Here is a 17839-nt window from a genome sequence, read left to right as displayed (position 1 = left end):
AATTTCGTGAGGTCTTGCTTGATGATGCACTTCCAAGGAGCAAGCTAACTTCACAATTTGCTTCATTTTGTCACTTCCAATACGGCTGCGGCGGCAACGTACTAAATGAGTCTATTTATATGTATTGTAAATCTTTATTATAATGCTTGCGGTTGTCGCTAAAGTACCGACGAAACAGGGGATACATTAGGCAGTACCTCGCTAGAGCCAGCAGGTGGTGCTGTGGTGAAAAAAAGCTTGTAACAATGTTTAAATTTCATAACTAGAAAATGGAGATTAAATAGCAAAAATACGATGTATAAATACACGTGTTGAGCACGAGCATATATCAATCAAATTACTTGTGTGTGAGGTGTGAGTAAAAACAACACGCCTTAAAGACCAGAATTTTTCAAACAATTCTATTTCATAGACGGGAAATATAGGGCCCAGCTTATATTGTCCCACATTCTGTACACTGAAGGTCAGTCCATTAAGTTTCGGCAGCATACAGAAACAATAAATACCTGGCAATACTCATGAAAACAGATCCCAGTTATTATTTTTTTTTACAAATAAAATACATACAGTACTTATTTAGACAACATTGTTCCTCTGATAATATGCACATTTTCAGTAGTTGTTACATAGGAAAATGCTTTAAGAAAATGAAACCACACAGCGGAAGAGAGATGCATAATAAAGTAACATTTTTAGCTTGGGAGTAAAAAATAAATATGCATCATAATGTGGCTGACGTTTTGGTAAATTTTGAGTGTGAGTTATATGTCAATCCCCAATCCAGTCTGTTTATACAAAGCTTTGAATATTGAATTATTATACAAGCTCAATGTAACACGACTTGAACTTTTCAGTCAATCTTAAATTGGAGCTCATTCTAAAAATAACCCAACTGTATATACATTTGGTACATACATATAATTACTCCAGTGACATGGAGATATATTAAGACTTTCAAATGTTCTTATTTTAAAAGTAAAAGTGAAAATGTGTCGCCTGCCTTATCACCTATCAGAAACGAGAGCGCTGACACAAAACCACACACACAAACATATCCTGGAAACGATATTTCAAATGGGTCTAGAAACATAATTTGAAATTTTAACATTAACATCATCAACCATCTTGAGTCAGATAGTAAACTAGTTCAAATTAATTAGGACCTTTTTACAGAACATTTGAATAAATAAGATTAGTTGCAAAATGGTGTTGAAAAGCCATTCTGGACACTAAAGCAAAACGAGAGTATTTGACCTGTTCACATCTGGAGGGGCTTTTGCCCTTTTCTTGGATTGATGAAAAAAATGAACATCAATGGATTGTTATGTGACGTTGAGCTCAACGCGTCAGCTTCTCTTGGTTACAGCCAGGTAGTGCATTTTGCCTCAATTGCATCAAGCGGCGATTGATCATTAATAAATGTTATGCATTCGACAGAATTCTTCACCATCACCTAATCAAGTCCGGGGTCCTTCATTTTGTACATGCAGCTGCAGTTTTTTGTTGCAGTGAAGCTTTTCATTGGAAGACTGCCAGTCACGACGGGAGAGAGTCCTGAGACTAGACTAGAATCCAATGAATCACAGAATTCCCCCCCAAAAAAATCTATTGCTATTTGCATTCACATTTCTCTGGAAGACAAGGCAGCGGAGCAAAATAGCGTTTAATACCTTCGACATTTGATGAATGCAAATCACGAAACAGTGTACTTGACGATGAACCGAACGACTGACCCAACATACAGTAGCATAATGATACTGTACTTTAGTGCAACAGCGTTCCAGTGTTTTTTTGTCTTTTTTTTTTTTTTTTTGCCCAATCAGAATCTTACTGACCAGTTAGCATCCTGTTGCATGTGTTCAATCGCTTTTATCAAAACTGAACATGATTACTGAACGCTAAATTCAACCACAGTTCCAAAGTGGATCAATTAATCAAATGTAAACCAAGATTTCAGAAAGAAATACATTTTTTGCAGTTGCACAAAACCACGAGTTGAGAATTCTGTCATGGCTGCTCACAATACGTGAATAAAACTTCTACGGTGGATCCTGCAACCGATTAATTTAGTTTGCATTATTTTCGATGGGAATTGTTTCTTCGAAATTTGAACCAACCAGCATCCCAGGTGCGGTGTTGACTGTTGGTGATTCGATTGTATTTCGATTGTTATTACAATTTGACACGCAATTCAGGTTAACCTTATCCTTTAAAATCAGACACTACATGGTTGAAGTGACACCATTATTTTTTTTGTCTCCCAAGTGGCAGAAATTAGATATGCGTTTTAATCATTTAAGGAGACTAACCCTCGGGAAATCATTTATTCTTAGATCAAAATGAGGTCTATTCCAAATATCGGCCAGTGTAACTGCAATCAGACATAATTCAATCGGCATCGTAAATCCAGCCGATTTGGACAATGAGGCCAACGTAGAGGTTAAAGTTCACAAGAAAACCCAGAAACTCAACTACTGATTCCCCCCACACTCTTGCATCACACAAATAAATGCCACATATAGCACGGACTGAGAGAAGCCGCCAGAAGCACATTCACATGGTAAACCTTGAAAGTTCATTGCGTTTGAGCAACATTACAGCAACACTACACTTGTATCTGTAAAGACTATTCGATTTCCTTGGCTGGTCTGACACAATCTCACAGTGTGGGTTGTTGTCTTCCAGACCACTTCTGGAGGTGAGAAGCGCAATACCCCTTTGGTAATGGACAACGCAATCGCTATAGTCGCACCGGGATCTGGGCGAGGACGGCGTTCTTATAAATAAAGATTTGATCATGAAGGAATTGTTCTTTTCGAGCTTTGGCAGAAACACTCAGTGGAGTTGATCCAGCCGATAAAAGCAAAAATACAGATTAAACAGCACCAAATATACTATTGAGGTCATTAACGACAGATGAGAACAGCAGTGCATCACAGGGTTCAAATGGATTGACTCGGAATTGAAGTCAAGCAGCTGGAGCCTAGCAGTAGAGGGACATCCGACTCCGACGCATCGCCTCGCTGATTAAATAAGCCGGGCTGACTTCTGGTTCTTCGGTCATAACCACAATGTTCTGCCACTCCCCACATTGGTTGGATTTCTTGATGGTGTCCACCACGCAAAGAGCATAAAGACAATCCTCGAAGGTGGCGGCCATCGTCAAAGGCCTGCCGTCCCATGTCCGACGATCGTCCTGGTCCTGAAAGGCCTGCCGAACAGCCTGGATCATTCGGATCATTCCGGTGAGATACGGAGAAGGGATGTCACTGAAGGCTTTGTCTGGTAACGAAGCCTTTTCAAGAGGTGTAGCGTCTTTGAGAAGAAGTTCCGGGCCTCCCCCAGACCCTCCGCCGCCATTGTTCTTCTGTCCGTACAAGTCCGTCCCGATGACCGTTAACCTCCCAATCGTTCCGACGATAATCACTTCCTGTCGAAATTCTCCGGGGACATTGAAGTTGAGGGTGACGGTGCAGCACGCCCCTCCTTCCAGCACCATCTGGAAAGTGCAGAAGTCGTCGCTGGTGATCTGCCGGATGCCTCGGATGTGGTCCGTCTGTTTAACGAAGGTCTTGAGGAAGCCGTGGACTTTTGCGGCACGTTGGCCTGTCAGGAAGGTGAGCAGGTCGATGATGTAACTGCCAACTGAGTGTAGGCCCCCACCTCCCATGAGGTCATCACAGCTCCAATTGTATTTCTTCCCGAGTAGACTCCCACTGTGGACCTGTCAAACCAAATGTTCACGTTACTGATTCTTAGGTTTGGATGAACATGATTCTCAGTCTCATCTTTGGTAAGCATACATGTTCAATTCTCTTTTGTTGCATGTGTCGCTACTCCATATGCGTTAAGGTAGAAGTTCTTTGAAGGTTTATAGGAATTGTGCCATTTATGCTAATAATTTCCGTTAACAAGTCTATGATGTTTCACGTTATATGTTAGCATTAAGCTCACAGACTTTCTTTGACTCATTCAATACCAGCCGTGTAAAAAAAAAAAAAAAAGATATTTGACGTCTTTATCCGTCAATGGGAGTAAATGAGTTTTAATATCTGGTCTGGTTGAATGTTTTCAGGTGCAAGCAAGAGATTGAGAAATAAGAAATACTTGTGATTATTAGAGTTTCTCTGTATTGTGAATTTTCACCAACCAAGTGTGGGTCTGCAATTTAACCCCAAGCGATAAACTGAGGATCTTTACAGTTTGATCATACCTGCGCCTCGCAAACCAGAAGCTCCCCTATGTAGCCTTCCTCTAACAGCTCCTTCATTCGAACAAAGGCTGGCAAGAAGCGCAGGACGTTTCCCATAATACTCAGCAACTTGGGGTAGTACTGCGCTGCAGACATCATTCGGAAGGCATCCAAGGGAGTGGCGGTCCTGTCACAAATCACGTTCTTTCCGATACCTGAAAAAAAAAAAAAAGCACAGTTTGGCACTTAGGTTTAAAATGTAAAACAGGCGTGTGCAAATTATGGCCCGGGGGCCACATGCGGCCTGTTAAATGTTTGAATCTGGCCCGCCGAACTTGAAAAAAATTCAATGAATAAACCTTGTTTTATTTTCTAAATACCAAAACACACCATCCATCTGCTCCTGGTCCGGCCCCACTGTCAAATTTTAGAACCCATTGTGGCCCGCCAATCAAAAAGTTTGCCCACCCCTGATGTAAAACAAGGGTTAGTACTTTCGACTACCCCGAATAATTGCAGGTCAAGATTTGCGAATAGAGCTCAAATTATGCGGATTAACTCCACTAAGGAGGTCATTATTTTCTGTTATGTGTTAGAAGGATTAAGCAATGACTACTAAAGTGATTTCAACAAGAAAGGTCCAAAGACCAAACCACTTTGTACCCCATAGACAACTTCTCAGTGTATAGTGTCCCTGAAGTTTGATGGTAATTTTTAAAACTAAAATATATCTTCATTCATTGTTGTGTATACAGCATATTTACCTGCCATTGGTCAACATCTCCACAAGTTTGTTAAACGTCATCAAGTACAGTAGCTGATTCTCGTTTTTACGATTAGTCGTGAAAGTGAAACTTCCTATTCCAATCTGTCATTAGAAGCAATTGTCCAAGTACGGAAACTAATCCCTTTGACCTAGATCTGAGATATACAGAGGGAGAACTGACCCAGTAGCCCGCCAACCACCACTCCACCCTCACAGTCACACAAAATACACACAACTGCCTGCTCTATCCATTTCTGTGGGTTAGCAAAGCACGGAAAGATTCATTTGGGTAACACCCTTTGACGACAAACCCTAAATGTTTGAAATCATTAATTCTGTCAAAAATAAAGTCAAAAAAATTAACCATGAGGCGGGAGCACTGATACATACCAAAATATTTTTTGCAGCTCAGCGCCCGTTTTGAAGGCTACGCTGCCATGAGATTTGAACGTGAGATTCAAACTCGCGGTCGTCTGGCAACCTTAACGGCGTGATAGCCAGAGTGGTGCAGTGGGAGAGTCGTAATGGAGCAGAAAAAAAAAACTCAGCACTGCAGCTTGGTCTCCTAACATCAATAATTTAGAGACAGGATATACCGTACACTACAAAACAGGGAGAGACTTGAATGATTCAAGAGACACCTTGCAGATATGGAAAAACAAATCCTGAATTATTTCAGCAGAACTATAGCAATAGGAGGGATATAAAGATGATCATTCCTTATTGTTTGATATTGTACATCAATCGCCGTGTGCTTCCGATATGAGGAAAATATGTTCGTCTTGGCGCTGGTGGCAATCTTCTCAGAATACCCTTCAGGTCCCTTTGCAGCGCACGAAACTGACATCCAGTCAGATCGGGTGAGTGGACCTCACAGACTGAAATCCCATCCAAGTGCTTAATACAAGCTGTCAAAACCAGTTAAGCCTTCGTCTTATAGGACACCTGAAATACTTTTGTTGTGTCATTCAACAGAATCCTTCTGATTTATTACTGTGTTATATACAAAACACATTTAGTAACAATTCGCACGAAGGACTGATAATACTTGTTTCCAGGGAGGTCACAAGGGAGAGCAGCTGCGTCATTCTAAGTAAAGCCTGACTCTGCAGTCAAGCGCTTCGCTCAGCTGGCTTCCATCCAGACCACCTGGGTCTCTGTGCATGGCTCCAATGTATCCTCCAGTTGGCCAGGACGGGGTGAGATAATACCCTTTGTGAGCGTGTGACAGAGGGAGTTGAGAATGTATGCGTTCATACCTCAAGCGATTGTTTACATGATTATTGTTAAAGGAGAATGGGTGGGAAGTGGTAGCTATGCAGGAAGGACAGGTTGAGCCCTGACGAGTGGAAGAGGTTGTCATACGACTCAGTCATTATTACTCATTATTTATTAATTAATTACTGGACCGGCGTAGAGCTAACCGTCATGAGTCAATTCATGTGACTGTCTTCCTAAATGCATCCCAGACACAACAAAAAGGAGGAAGGAGGGAGGCGCCAGGTGGACTTGGGAAGATGCGGAATATCCTAGATTCCATTTTAAGGTCAGTCACACGAGTAAGACGATTTAGCACATTATTAGATTGACTGTCTGACTAGCATTATTGTTCCTCCGCCATTATTTATTTCCATATCACAGTGTTATTTAAGTCTGAATAGCAAATGCAGGCTGGATTAAAGTCTTAATCGCACAGCCCTGCAGCGCATTGCGAACACACTTCCCTCTCCTCTCCACTTGCCTTGACCACAAAGCACTCAGCATTGTGGGTGACCCCAGCCACCCCTCACACCACCTTTCCTCCCTCCTATCGAAAGGGAGATGGGTGATGGGAGGCCTACGCCATCACTTTTGAATGGCTTGAAAACCATAATCTGTCTGTCGAAAGCAGGTGATCCCGGTTGCTATGGTAACGATGGAGCAGTTATTCTAGTTTATTGAAGGCACAAACAGTGCGCCATAAGAAGATCCTTATCTGTTAATTTATTACATTGAATGTCATTCCCGAGTCAAATTGAAACATTATTTTATTTTATTTTCAAATTCAAATATTTATTTTAGATGAGCATCTTTTAATTAATTTGGTTTTGTGCATTATAGTTTATTAGCGAAAAAGTGCTTATTTAGCAGTGCACACTATAATTGTGATAAAAAGTAAACCAACAATGTCAACTCGGGCATTATCATTACAAATGTTTCATATTCCAGAATGAATCTCATCCAACCTGATGAGATAAAAGATTCTCAAGGCTGTCATTGGAATGTGATAAAGTGATGATGTCAAGAGTGTGTTCAATATTAAATATTTTGGAACATGGATTTCAATACCTTTAGTGCACTCAAATTCTGATTTTAACCGCTGAATGATCCTTTTTTAAATTATCATAACAATGTCACTGTAATGTATTTTTATCCGATTATCAAGTATGGTTTCTTATCACGGTGAAATGAAGTGTGACCCTTTTTAACAAATAACACGAAACAAAACAAGCATGTGAAGAGGCTGTTTGGAGTACAGACAAACCAGGACAGCTCATATTGCAGATGATTTTCCCAAATGTAATTTATCTTAACTTCATTACCAAACCGGGAGGGAACAACATTAAAAGACACCTGCAATGGTTACAAAATAAAGCATCTAAAATCACAAAATGAATAATATAATCCTTAAAAAGGCGTTTTTTTTTTGTTATTTTTTATTATTTTTTTTATCCTGTCCTGCTCTTTTGGAAAATTTGTGAAAAGTTTGTGATCCAAATTCCGTCATCAACCACAACCCTTCGATGCATGAAAATATTATGGTGCCTAAAAACACAACTCGTGCACACGCGATCAGACACATAAGATACCAGATTGACAAGATCTCATCAGAGAAACTGACAAAACCAGATAACCGGCTTGCCTTTGAACGATGTGCTGCATATTGCCTATATGAAGCCCCGTCTCCAATTGCACACAAAACAAAGCAAGTATAAATGATGACGGTCATTTAGACTCACTTAGCCAGCTTTCCCCTTCATGTAATGCCCTTGATTTGCTTGATTATTATTCGTAAAAGTGCTGCCATTTCGCGCTAATCCCGTTCACTGAAAGATGACGAGATGACCAAAGGAGAGCTTCCATTCCAGGCTGCTCAAATCTAATAGCTGCACTGAAAGCATACTGCACGCATAATGGCCGTGGCACTCGCCGTATTGGAAATGACACCATTAGGCTACATTGTAGCGACTCAAGTGAAACTGTCAAAATACCCCCATTGTAGTGCACGTTCAAAAAAATTGAGAGGTTAGCTAGTTGATGAGCCTCATGTGAAAGTTTGTTATGTTATGTTGACTAATTTATGGAACATGGGCTCATGATTGTGTACATGCTAGAGGCATGGTGTTGATTCTTTGCTGATTATTCTTTGTCAGACCACACTAAATAAATTCAAAGAGAATACCAGTGTGTGTGATTATACAATATTTTAATAAATAATCACAGTACTTTGTAATACTGACCTCCAGATTTCTTTTGTGGTGGTAGCATGGTGTTCTTTAAAAGTTAAAGATGGAGGGCAGCAAACAGCAAAAAGTGAACGATCTGCTTGCCACGCAAGTATGTTATCAGGCTCAAACCCCCTGGGGTCCAGGGGTCGCCTGGGGTTTAATGAACTGCCGGGCTGCAAGTCCTCCTTTCTAATCACGCTCACACAGACACACGCGTACTGCACTGCAGCCTAATCAGCACACTTGCGCCCGTCGCCTTCAACATAAACGAAACCAACGTGGCTCCAGGTCATTATCACATTGGAGTGCCTTCATCACATTGAGGTCAAGCGCAACAAAATGATACACAGCGGTTTCTTGTGTCTTTTTTTTTTTTCTTCTTCTCGCAAATTAAATATGAAGGAGGCAAATTAGCATAAATGTTGGTTGGGTTTGATGTGCTCATTCATTAATTTGAACACAGCAGTGTGTCCCCTTGCGCTTGTGTAATTACAGTATCATTTAATCTAGTAAAAATGGAAACTGAAAGAGAGATTAAAATAACAGCGAGTCAAAGCAAGAAATTTGACTCATGCTGTGAAATTTGAAATTATTCCAAATTTTAAATTAGCTTTGATGCAAGATGACTGATAACCACATTAGACTACTAAAACTAAAGATTAAATCCTTATTCATTCTTATTTTAATAAATACATGTATGTTAAGATTGTATCTTTGTTATTCAGAATACATTTCTCACAATGCACAACAGACGAAAAATAGTGCATTGACAATTCCATCTCCTACTTCAGCACCAGAGACAGTGCCAGGGAATTATCAATACACAGCTCAGTGAACCAATTATTACATATTCCACTGCCATGGGTGAGGCTAGAGACTCTTAGTAAAATCAATGAGTCCAGCAGACCAGAATAACATTTGATTTGATGACCTGACTCAACAACTAGGAGAGAACAGACGAGGAAATAGTTTTTATTAAAATAATAATAATTGTTATTATTATTGTTATTATTGTAATAATAATAATAACAATAATAACGACAATAATAATATAATTATTATTATTATTAATAATAATAATAATAATAATAATAATAATATCATATCCATGGGCGCAATAAATCAGAAAGTCTAGTACAAAATAAAAAAATATATATTTGGCAATGTCAGGCTGATATTAGAATTATACAATATTTTTTTCCGAGTTGCAAAGCAGGTCCACATTTTTTCATTTATTTTTCCACATTTGCAACCGAAAGCTACGTGGTCCTGTAAAGCAGCTGAATAACCAACTGAGTTTCTTAATATTCCGAGGGGTTCATAATTAGAACAGTTGAATTAATTCAACATGAAATTACCCGCAAGACCCAACACTGAAGCGACACCGATGAGAACAGATCCAATCTGACATGGTAATTAAAGACGACAAGCCCGCATTACTAAAAACAGTAAACTAATAACCACGAACATCCTTGGGCAGCTGCGTGACATCTTCACCATGGGGCTCATGACGCCTGTCCTAAATAGCTCGGTGTGGGGCTCATATCGGTCTGACATAGATGAACTTTTGCAAAGAGGAGCGCATGCATTGCTGCTTGGTTAAATCTGGACTGTTGTCATGGTGATGAAACCCCCTTGACACCTTCTCTGTCAACCACTGGGGGGGGGGGGTCTATAGAGGGAAGAGAAGACAAGGAAGAGAGGAAAATAGGATAGCATCATACCGTACAAATGGGTAAGGCTGCATATTGTGTGCAGTAAACACAGAAAAAAAAAAAAAACGCGGCACGGAGCTTGAGTCATGCGCGTCTCTCCTCTCCATCTGAGTTGTAAGATATTGAATCATACAAGATAGTTTTCATCAGAAAGAGATCAAAATTCTCCGGTACAGGAAATGAATAGGCCAAGATAGCATTTCCTGGCATGGATGGAAAGCTTTAGTTCGCACTGAACAATTCTTGAAAGAAATGTCACCTTTCACATACAGTGTAACCTGAAATGCCTCAATGAGTATCAACCTGAAAGAAAGAAGAAAGATCTGACTGCCTCCCCGCTTGGATATTCATGTTGTCCTTCTTTCCCCATGTGGCCAATTAAAAAAATCACAAGCAAGCTGATTCCTGAATGTTGGAACATGAAGAACAGCTGCGGAATAAAGCGTCCCCGCGGCAGTTCATCATTTGCTTTTCTGCTGTGTCGCCGATTTTTAAGTGCTAAATGTTGTTTGCACTCAGCTCTAGCGGAAGAAAAACAGCATAATTAAGAAGAAAAGGCAGAGAAGGTCCCCATCTAAATTCAAGTAATTGAGAATGCATATGTATGTGAGTATTATATATGTTGCTGGTCTATGTGGGTTAAGGTAGCCGATGTTTGACCATTTTTCCAATTTTCTTCAGCCTGTAAATGGATTTTTGCATTACACGATAGCATTAAGCAAACCGACTTCTATGAGACAGAATTACGGTACGTCATTTGGTTGAAGATCTTGGGGTAGAAATATACCTGTATTTTCATTTTTACAGTAGACTTCAACTAAGAGTGACAATAATAGATGAAAAAAATTGAAGGAAACTCAAGTGAACTTGGTTATTTGGTGTGATCGGACGATGAACTGCAATCCTTTAATGCTTCCATTAAAAAAACAAAACCACACTCTCCCTGTTGGACTCTTAGACTCAGTATTTAGTAGCACAATGAGATCCCTCAACCCCCCAAAAAAAAGCCCCAAGTTCACCACCATACACAACATTTCCTTCCTCGTAGGTCCATGGTAGAGAAAAGTACGGCTTAGAGTGGGCGGTGATCGGGAGGTTTTCTCCTTAATACAAGAATGCTCACTTGTAAGCCTGCCTGAAAGAGCGTCCCCTGCTCAGCCATTCATCAAACAGACAAAAGCAATTTCACAGGAAGCCAAAGCTTTCTCCTCTTTGCTCCTCGTTGTCACTCCATCATCATTTGCTCCGTCTCTGGGGCTCTTTCGCGAGCATGCTCCCAGAGCAGCCATTAGCATGAAAATAGACGGCTCGGAGAACACGAACATGAGCCAGTGAGAAACTTATCGGAGCTTTCGACTGCCAGCTATCTGAAACAGTCTCCTGGTTAAGGCTTTAACCAAAACCCAGAAATTGAATTCACTGATAAATTCAAGGTAAAGTCAGGTGATCGTAAATTTTTCAGAAAAATTCCATATACATGCAATTCAGTGTGCCAAAACGAAAATTATCCATCCATTTTCCAGACTGCATGTCCTCGACAAAATTGAGCCTTTCAACTATATTGGGATGATTTTGACGTATCAATTAGTAGCTTTGTAAAAGAGTTCAATTCGCTGCCAAAGACGCGATCGCTAGCCGGAAGTGTGATTGCGCAACGCCATCTGCAGTCAGGACACGTATTTATGATGACACCTACTTGCCCTTTGCGGCCAGATTATAAATAGCTCTTTGGTTAGTCGTCAAAGCAGGTGTCTGCGAGCGGATGCTGTGTATGAAAACATTTACACATTTGCCACGACCACGTTTGACTGCTGGCATGATTTTGTTTTGCGCTGCATTTTTAATGCCAGATTAAACAAGCCGCATGTCGTTCAAAAAGGTCAACTGTTGTCTCGTCACGCCACTGAATAGCTCTCCAATTGCTTTTTCACTCGGGGTGAAATATTTTTTTAATCCCACCCCTGCGTTAATGAATAAAGTCATCATTCACAAAGAATATTTTGTGCAAATGATCTGCTTCATGCGCTCAACTGACCGGTTAATTGATTGCTTCCGATATGGCGTGACGATTGTGAATCATTCAGAAAGGTTGGCGGAAGTGATCTCCGTCCCTGACGTATGACCACAATCGTTAGGAGTAACCTGACGGATGCATTTTGAATCATCACACTGTCGTCATGCCTGACATTATTGCGGGATGTTCAGAATTACACAATATTGCACATTTTGCAACAATGTAGGCTTTGGAATGATTGTTGTGGAAAAGTGTCAGACTTCCATGCTCGTTGCTCACCGCTGCACACGCTACTTCCTCCTTCTGCCCGCAATATCTAAACGGCAGAAATAGCACTTCCTTTCGCTGTTACACTTCAGTTCTCATTTATCACTTGCATCTGACTCACACTCCACAACATTATTAATATTTTCCTCTGAGTACACCTTCAATGTCATGTGATGTTTGCCCATTCGCAATAATATTGTACGTCTTAATCCATAAACCATGAAATAGCCAACTAGTTCTAAAGGTTTTTGCTCTTTTTTTTTTTAGCTGGTAAAACCTTCGGAGATGTAACTGATAGCTGTGTTGCCAGTGAAGAGACAGCGTCACATTGTAGACCAGTTTTCGTCTGAAATTTGTGACCTCAGGGGCTGACTGTATGAGTTGTTATTATGCCTTCATCTTTGCATGCACACACGCGGCGTACCGGAAAAGATTAATGGCATTTTAATTCCTTTCAATGGAGAATTTTGATTTGATTGAGAGTAAATTGCATTACAAGATTCGTCATGGGAAAAAAATTATATTTGTAAATCAAGGTAGAGCTGTATATTCATGTTGTGAGAAATTTCAAAGTCCACATCGCTAAAAATAAATAAGCCTTTAATGACATAAACTAACGGAAGTGCAAATATGATCTCCTGCTTTCACACCATGGAGAGCAGGGAAGAATATTCGAAGGTCAATCTTTGCTTCCGTGACATCAGAGTCGCCCCAGGAATGTCATAGTAGTGAGGAGGGAGAGTGAAAAGTAAAAAAGGAATCCCAATGGAAGGAGAGACGTTGTTCAACAAGAACAACCGGTTCGATGAGCGGACTAACCCAGCCTAGTAGAACCTGAACTACTTGTGGAACACGTCGGCGAACTCCTTTGATAGCTTTCTGCTCCTTGTCACCAACACTGGCGATTTTAATTGCGGTGAAGGCCAACTGCCAAACATGACCAACCGAAATGGCGGCATTTCGTTTGACGTGCAATTCAGAAAGAAAATTGTATATTTTGCTCAGACCTCGCAAGGACGCAACTAACAAGCGGAATTACTGCTGGAAGTTTCTGTATACAGAGTTCAAATTCCGATGGCAGGAATCAGAACACACACGTGCATCGGCCACATGGAGATCACAATCACACACGCAGCAGGAAGTTGAGTCCGCCTAACTTTTCTGTGGGCGTCGTGCATTTAAGAGAAAACTCTAAGGCATTTACGAGGATATTGAGATTGCATGAGGGAAAATAGGTTTCATTTTGATCAATTCTGTTTTCACAAATGATGCTCATCAAGGCATGTTTGGGTGACTCGCATGTGGAAGATCTTAACAAATAAACATGTGCTCATGTGCACAAACAAACTGCAACATGCTCAACAGTGACCTCTCACTTCCCAGATGTTCTTTAGAATGAGAACACAATGCTAGAAAAGTGGGAGTTGCTCGAACTGCATAAGGGGGGGAAACATGAACAGATTGTTTTCCATCTTGAGTTCCTGTAGACGGAATGGCTATGTACTTTTTTCTTTTTTTTTACAAAAGTGAGTATACTCCTCTGATTTTTTGGTATATTTTTCATTATATTTTTCCATGGGACAATAATGAAGAAATTACACTTTGCTACAATGCAAATTAGTGGCAACTTGTGAAGCGCTTTCACAATTTTGACTTTTGACTAGGGGGTGTACTCACTTTTGTTGTCAATTACTTAGACACTCATGGCTTTAGTTATTTTGAGCGCACAGTAATTATACACTTTTATACAAGCTGAAAACTGACTACTTTATTTGGAGCAAAATGTAATTTCTTCAGTTTTATCGCATGGCAATGCATCATCACGCTAATAAAATAATTGACCAAGGTGTTCTGATTTTTTTTCAGGAAATGACTCCAAAATGCCAATTTAAAAAATGACAAAAGATGAGTTAGGCAGTTATGTTATAATAATTTGCTGGCCTCTCAAGTCTTACTTTTCACTGAGGGGTGTACTCACTTTTGTTGCCAGTGGTTTAGACATAGCAAAGTGTCATTGCTTCAGAGTTTTTGAAGATACGGCAGCTTAAGATAGTTGTATTCTCTGCACTTATTTATTCCGAGTAATCACCGAACCTATAGATCAGGCAGCACTCACAAACACTAACGTGAATTTTCTATCCTACAAAATGTACATAGGCCTCGACAACGGCCTGCCGGTGTGAGGTGGAGCTGAGGAGAAGAGGTGGCTGGGAAGGAACGGGCAGTGCTAGCACAAAAAAAAAAAAATCTGCGAGGAAATGAGCAAGGAGGAAGGGGTGGAAAAGAATGGCCATTGACAAGCAGCTATTAGACATGTTGCTGTTTGACTCAAGTTCACTGGGACAGGACTGATGATCTAGCTCATGATCAGCACGCTGTGCAACAGCCATATCAGCAACTTTACTCAAGAACATCCATAAAGACACCCAGGAAATTACATTTGATGTGGTGCTGGCATGAGCAGTTGTTAGTCTAGCCGGCCCGTGATTTAATGCACGGTAGATATTGACATAACTGTAGCAACAGGATACGGTAGCCTATTGTACACGGGTCCAGCCTCTTGTGTTGGCACTCTTCAATGTTTAACTCAAGTAAACAAGACGACAGTGTGGGAATGCACCAAGTGCCGAAGCAGAATTTTTTTTTTTTTTTTTTTTTTTTTAGAAACTTGCAACACTGTCATGCACCCGCCGAATGACTAAATTGAATTTCCAAATTACGCGGCCAACATGACTTGCAGTTGAAATCTAAATCACATGCTAGACTGCATGCACGTGTGTGTCCAAACACAGTCATCTGATTTAAAAGAGCTCGGTAATTTTCACATTGGTTGCAGTCACAAGATATATTTCATGAGTGGCCTTCGTATGACAGCACGTGCACACACTTGATTGTGACCAATGATATTGTTCTCTATTATAATTATGTAGACTATTTTTTTCTATACCGTTTGCATTGTTCCAGTGTGCATATATTCAAAGTGGAGTGCAACACTTGACAAACTAGCAGAAGCGCTGTGGTTGTCAACTCAGCTTCTTTGCTTAGAGAAGAATATTTTGACGAAGACAGCTAATGGGGAGGGAAAAAAAATTATATTAAAAAATTATTATAATTTTTTTGGGGGAGTGAGTGTGTAGCCTGAACGAGAACCATTTCAGATACTGAAAATGTTAACTGGTATGTAAAAGTACATACAGTCCAAGCTGTTTGACAACAAATTGTTCAACAATGTAGAATTACAGGACAAACAGTACAGCGATACAAACCGTCTAAATTGAACCTCAATATTATTGCTAATTCCTGAATAGGTTTACTCTCTTCACTATAAAACTAACACACGGAACATAAGAGAATTAAACATCATATATTTAAACACCAAAATCTTCAAATAAACTTTGGAATATCATCTAACAGCTACCTTAATGGCCACAAATAAAGTAATTACACACACAACTACTTCCAGGTGTGAATTATGATTAGAGAATAGTTGGGGACCTTCTCTGCCAATTTCTCCTTGCTCTTAATCATGCTGCAGTTCTTTCAGTAGTGGTCCCTGGCATGTTGTGGGACTACACAGAAGGTGTTAACTCTTCAACACACTGTAGAAAGGTTATGAGCGTATATCAAGCGTCATCCCCAGCCACACCTTTACACTGACGGATGCTGCGGGGTGCATCCGTCAACCCCCCCTGCAGCAGCAACACCATCCCGCCCACCCCTCACCATTGCCCACCGGCCACTCACCTAGGGTTTTGACGGCGATCTGCCGCGTCAGAGGCGGAGGCAGGTTGATGCAAACCAGATCCACGTCCTGGTGCAGCAGCACGTCGTCTATCCGGTTGGTGTAAAACGGAACGTCCATCTCCTTGGCGAGCTCCTCCGCCTCCTCCTGCGTGCGGCCCCAAAGCGCTTTGACGGCGAATCCCTCATTCTTTAACAGGGGGATGATCACCCTGGCGGTCAGGCTGGTTCCGAACACGCCTACCCCTGGAAGCATGATTCGGCTTTTAAAATGTCCGGCGGCGCTTCTGGGGTGTCGGTTTTGCAGAGGCTTTGCGTCAGGTTGGCCATCCACCTGCAGATAAGCGCCCGCCGCCGTGCTGCATTGCCCCGCCGGCTACGAGATCGGCGGCGAATCACAGCAAATATCGGGCTGGAAATAAACTAGCAGATAAGAACACCGGCCAGCTCCTCCTCGCACGGTGTCAAAAAGCAAAATAGAAACGTACCGTTGCGGCGTTAAGCGCGTCCGTCCAGCGGATTGCACTAAGCGGCACCTCGCTTGTCACCGTTTCTCACTTGACAGCAGACACACACAACGAAGCGAAATGAAAAGTCGTCAAATGTGTTGTAATTGTGATGTAATCAAGAGTCTTGTCCTTAAAAGGATCCTGAGAAGAGGCGGCGGTAGGTAGCAGGCAGCGATGTTGCGGCTTTGAACTGCTTATCAAGTACGCCTTACAGACCGGAAGTTGATATTGCTGATCCTTCAGAATAAAGACGCTTCAGTCGTTTCCAAAATGTATTATTATATATTTTTTAAAAGTTTTTAGTAATTTATTCTTGGCTAGTTACCTAACAATGGAGAAAATTATTATTACAACAAGTTCTAAATTAATTCAGTAAGCTGAAATGTTTACTTTTCTTAATTCTAAATCATTTTCTCATCATTATTGTTTTAATGTAGTTTTCCCGTGTTTGCATGAGTATCTACAACAAGATAGCGCCAAACACCGCAACATGATGACTAAAATGCTCATGTTTGACCATCTCTAAAATGTAATTTAATCTATCGAACGTCACGTGATATTAGTCAGCTTTATCGGGGTAGAACTATCTTGTATTTTACTTTTTGATACCTCCTTGGTGTTTTCCTGTCTGTGCATACTTGACACCTTATGCCTGTCGCTTGTCTTTTAACCCCTTAGTTTCCGTCTAAAATGAAACCATTTTAAAAGCATAAAATACTAGTAAGGAATTACAAATTTGACATCTATCTATCTATCTATCTATCTATCTTTATATATATATATATATATATATGTATATATATTGTTGTATGTTTCAGATTTAGTACTTTTACGCTACTTTAGTAGAAGAGTTGCCCATTGTTTCTCACTTGGGATTCATTAGTGAAAAAAGATCAAAAGATCAGTGAATCATTAAGCGTCTGTGTGCTTTTCAATTTGACCGTTTTTACACAATTTAGACTGTTAGGCATAGGTCCTATCGATTTGCTCAACAATGTAAAGGGCACACAAATGTCACAGTAGGAGCTACCTGGCAAAACTACTCGTGGGCATTTTGGTAGGGTCCAGCAATTACTAGTGTTTGACACCTGACTATTAGTTGGGCCTATTTGCGATACTAGAGCAGGACAGTAGTCTGCTCGTAAGG

At 40.6% G+C, this 17839-nt stretch overlaps 1 protein-coding gene across 1 annotated transcript; it reads right to left on the bottom strand.

Moving 5' to 3' along the window:
• Positions 1-2232: 2232 nt before the first annotated feature.
• gfod1 (glucose-fructose oxidoreductase domain containing 1) lies at positions 2233-16905 on the bottom strand. Its single transcript, XM_088283363.1, has 3 exons — positions 16187-16905; positions 4214-4407; positions 2233-3724 (listed from the first exon to the last, which is right to left on the bottom strand). Exons 1-3 carry the CDS (start codon positions 16437-16439, stop codon positions 2984-2986), a joined length of 1188 nt encoding a protein of 395 aa, XP_088139489.1. The 5' UTR covers positions 16440-16905; the 3' UTR covers positions 2233-2983.
• Between the last annotated feature and the right edge of the window lie 934 nt (positions 16906-17839).

Source organism: Idiotropiscis lumnitzeri, chromosome 19 (genome assembly GCF_059441095.1).
Source record: "Idiotropiscis lumnitzeri isolate Australia: NSW breed Sydney's pygmy pipehorse chromosome 19, RoL_Ilum_1.0, whole genome shotgun sequence".
Classification (NCBI taxonomy): domain Eukaryota; kingdom Metazoa; phylum Chordata; class Actinopteri; order Syngnathiformes; family Syngnathidae; genus Idiotropiscis; species Idiotropiscis lumnitzeri.
The sequence above is the reverse complement of the archived record's forward strand: the minus strand, read 5'-3'. Positions and strand labels throughout refer to the sequence as shown.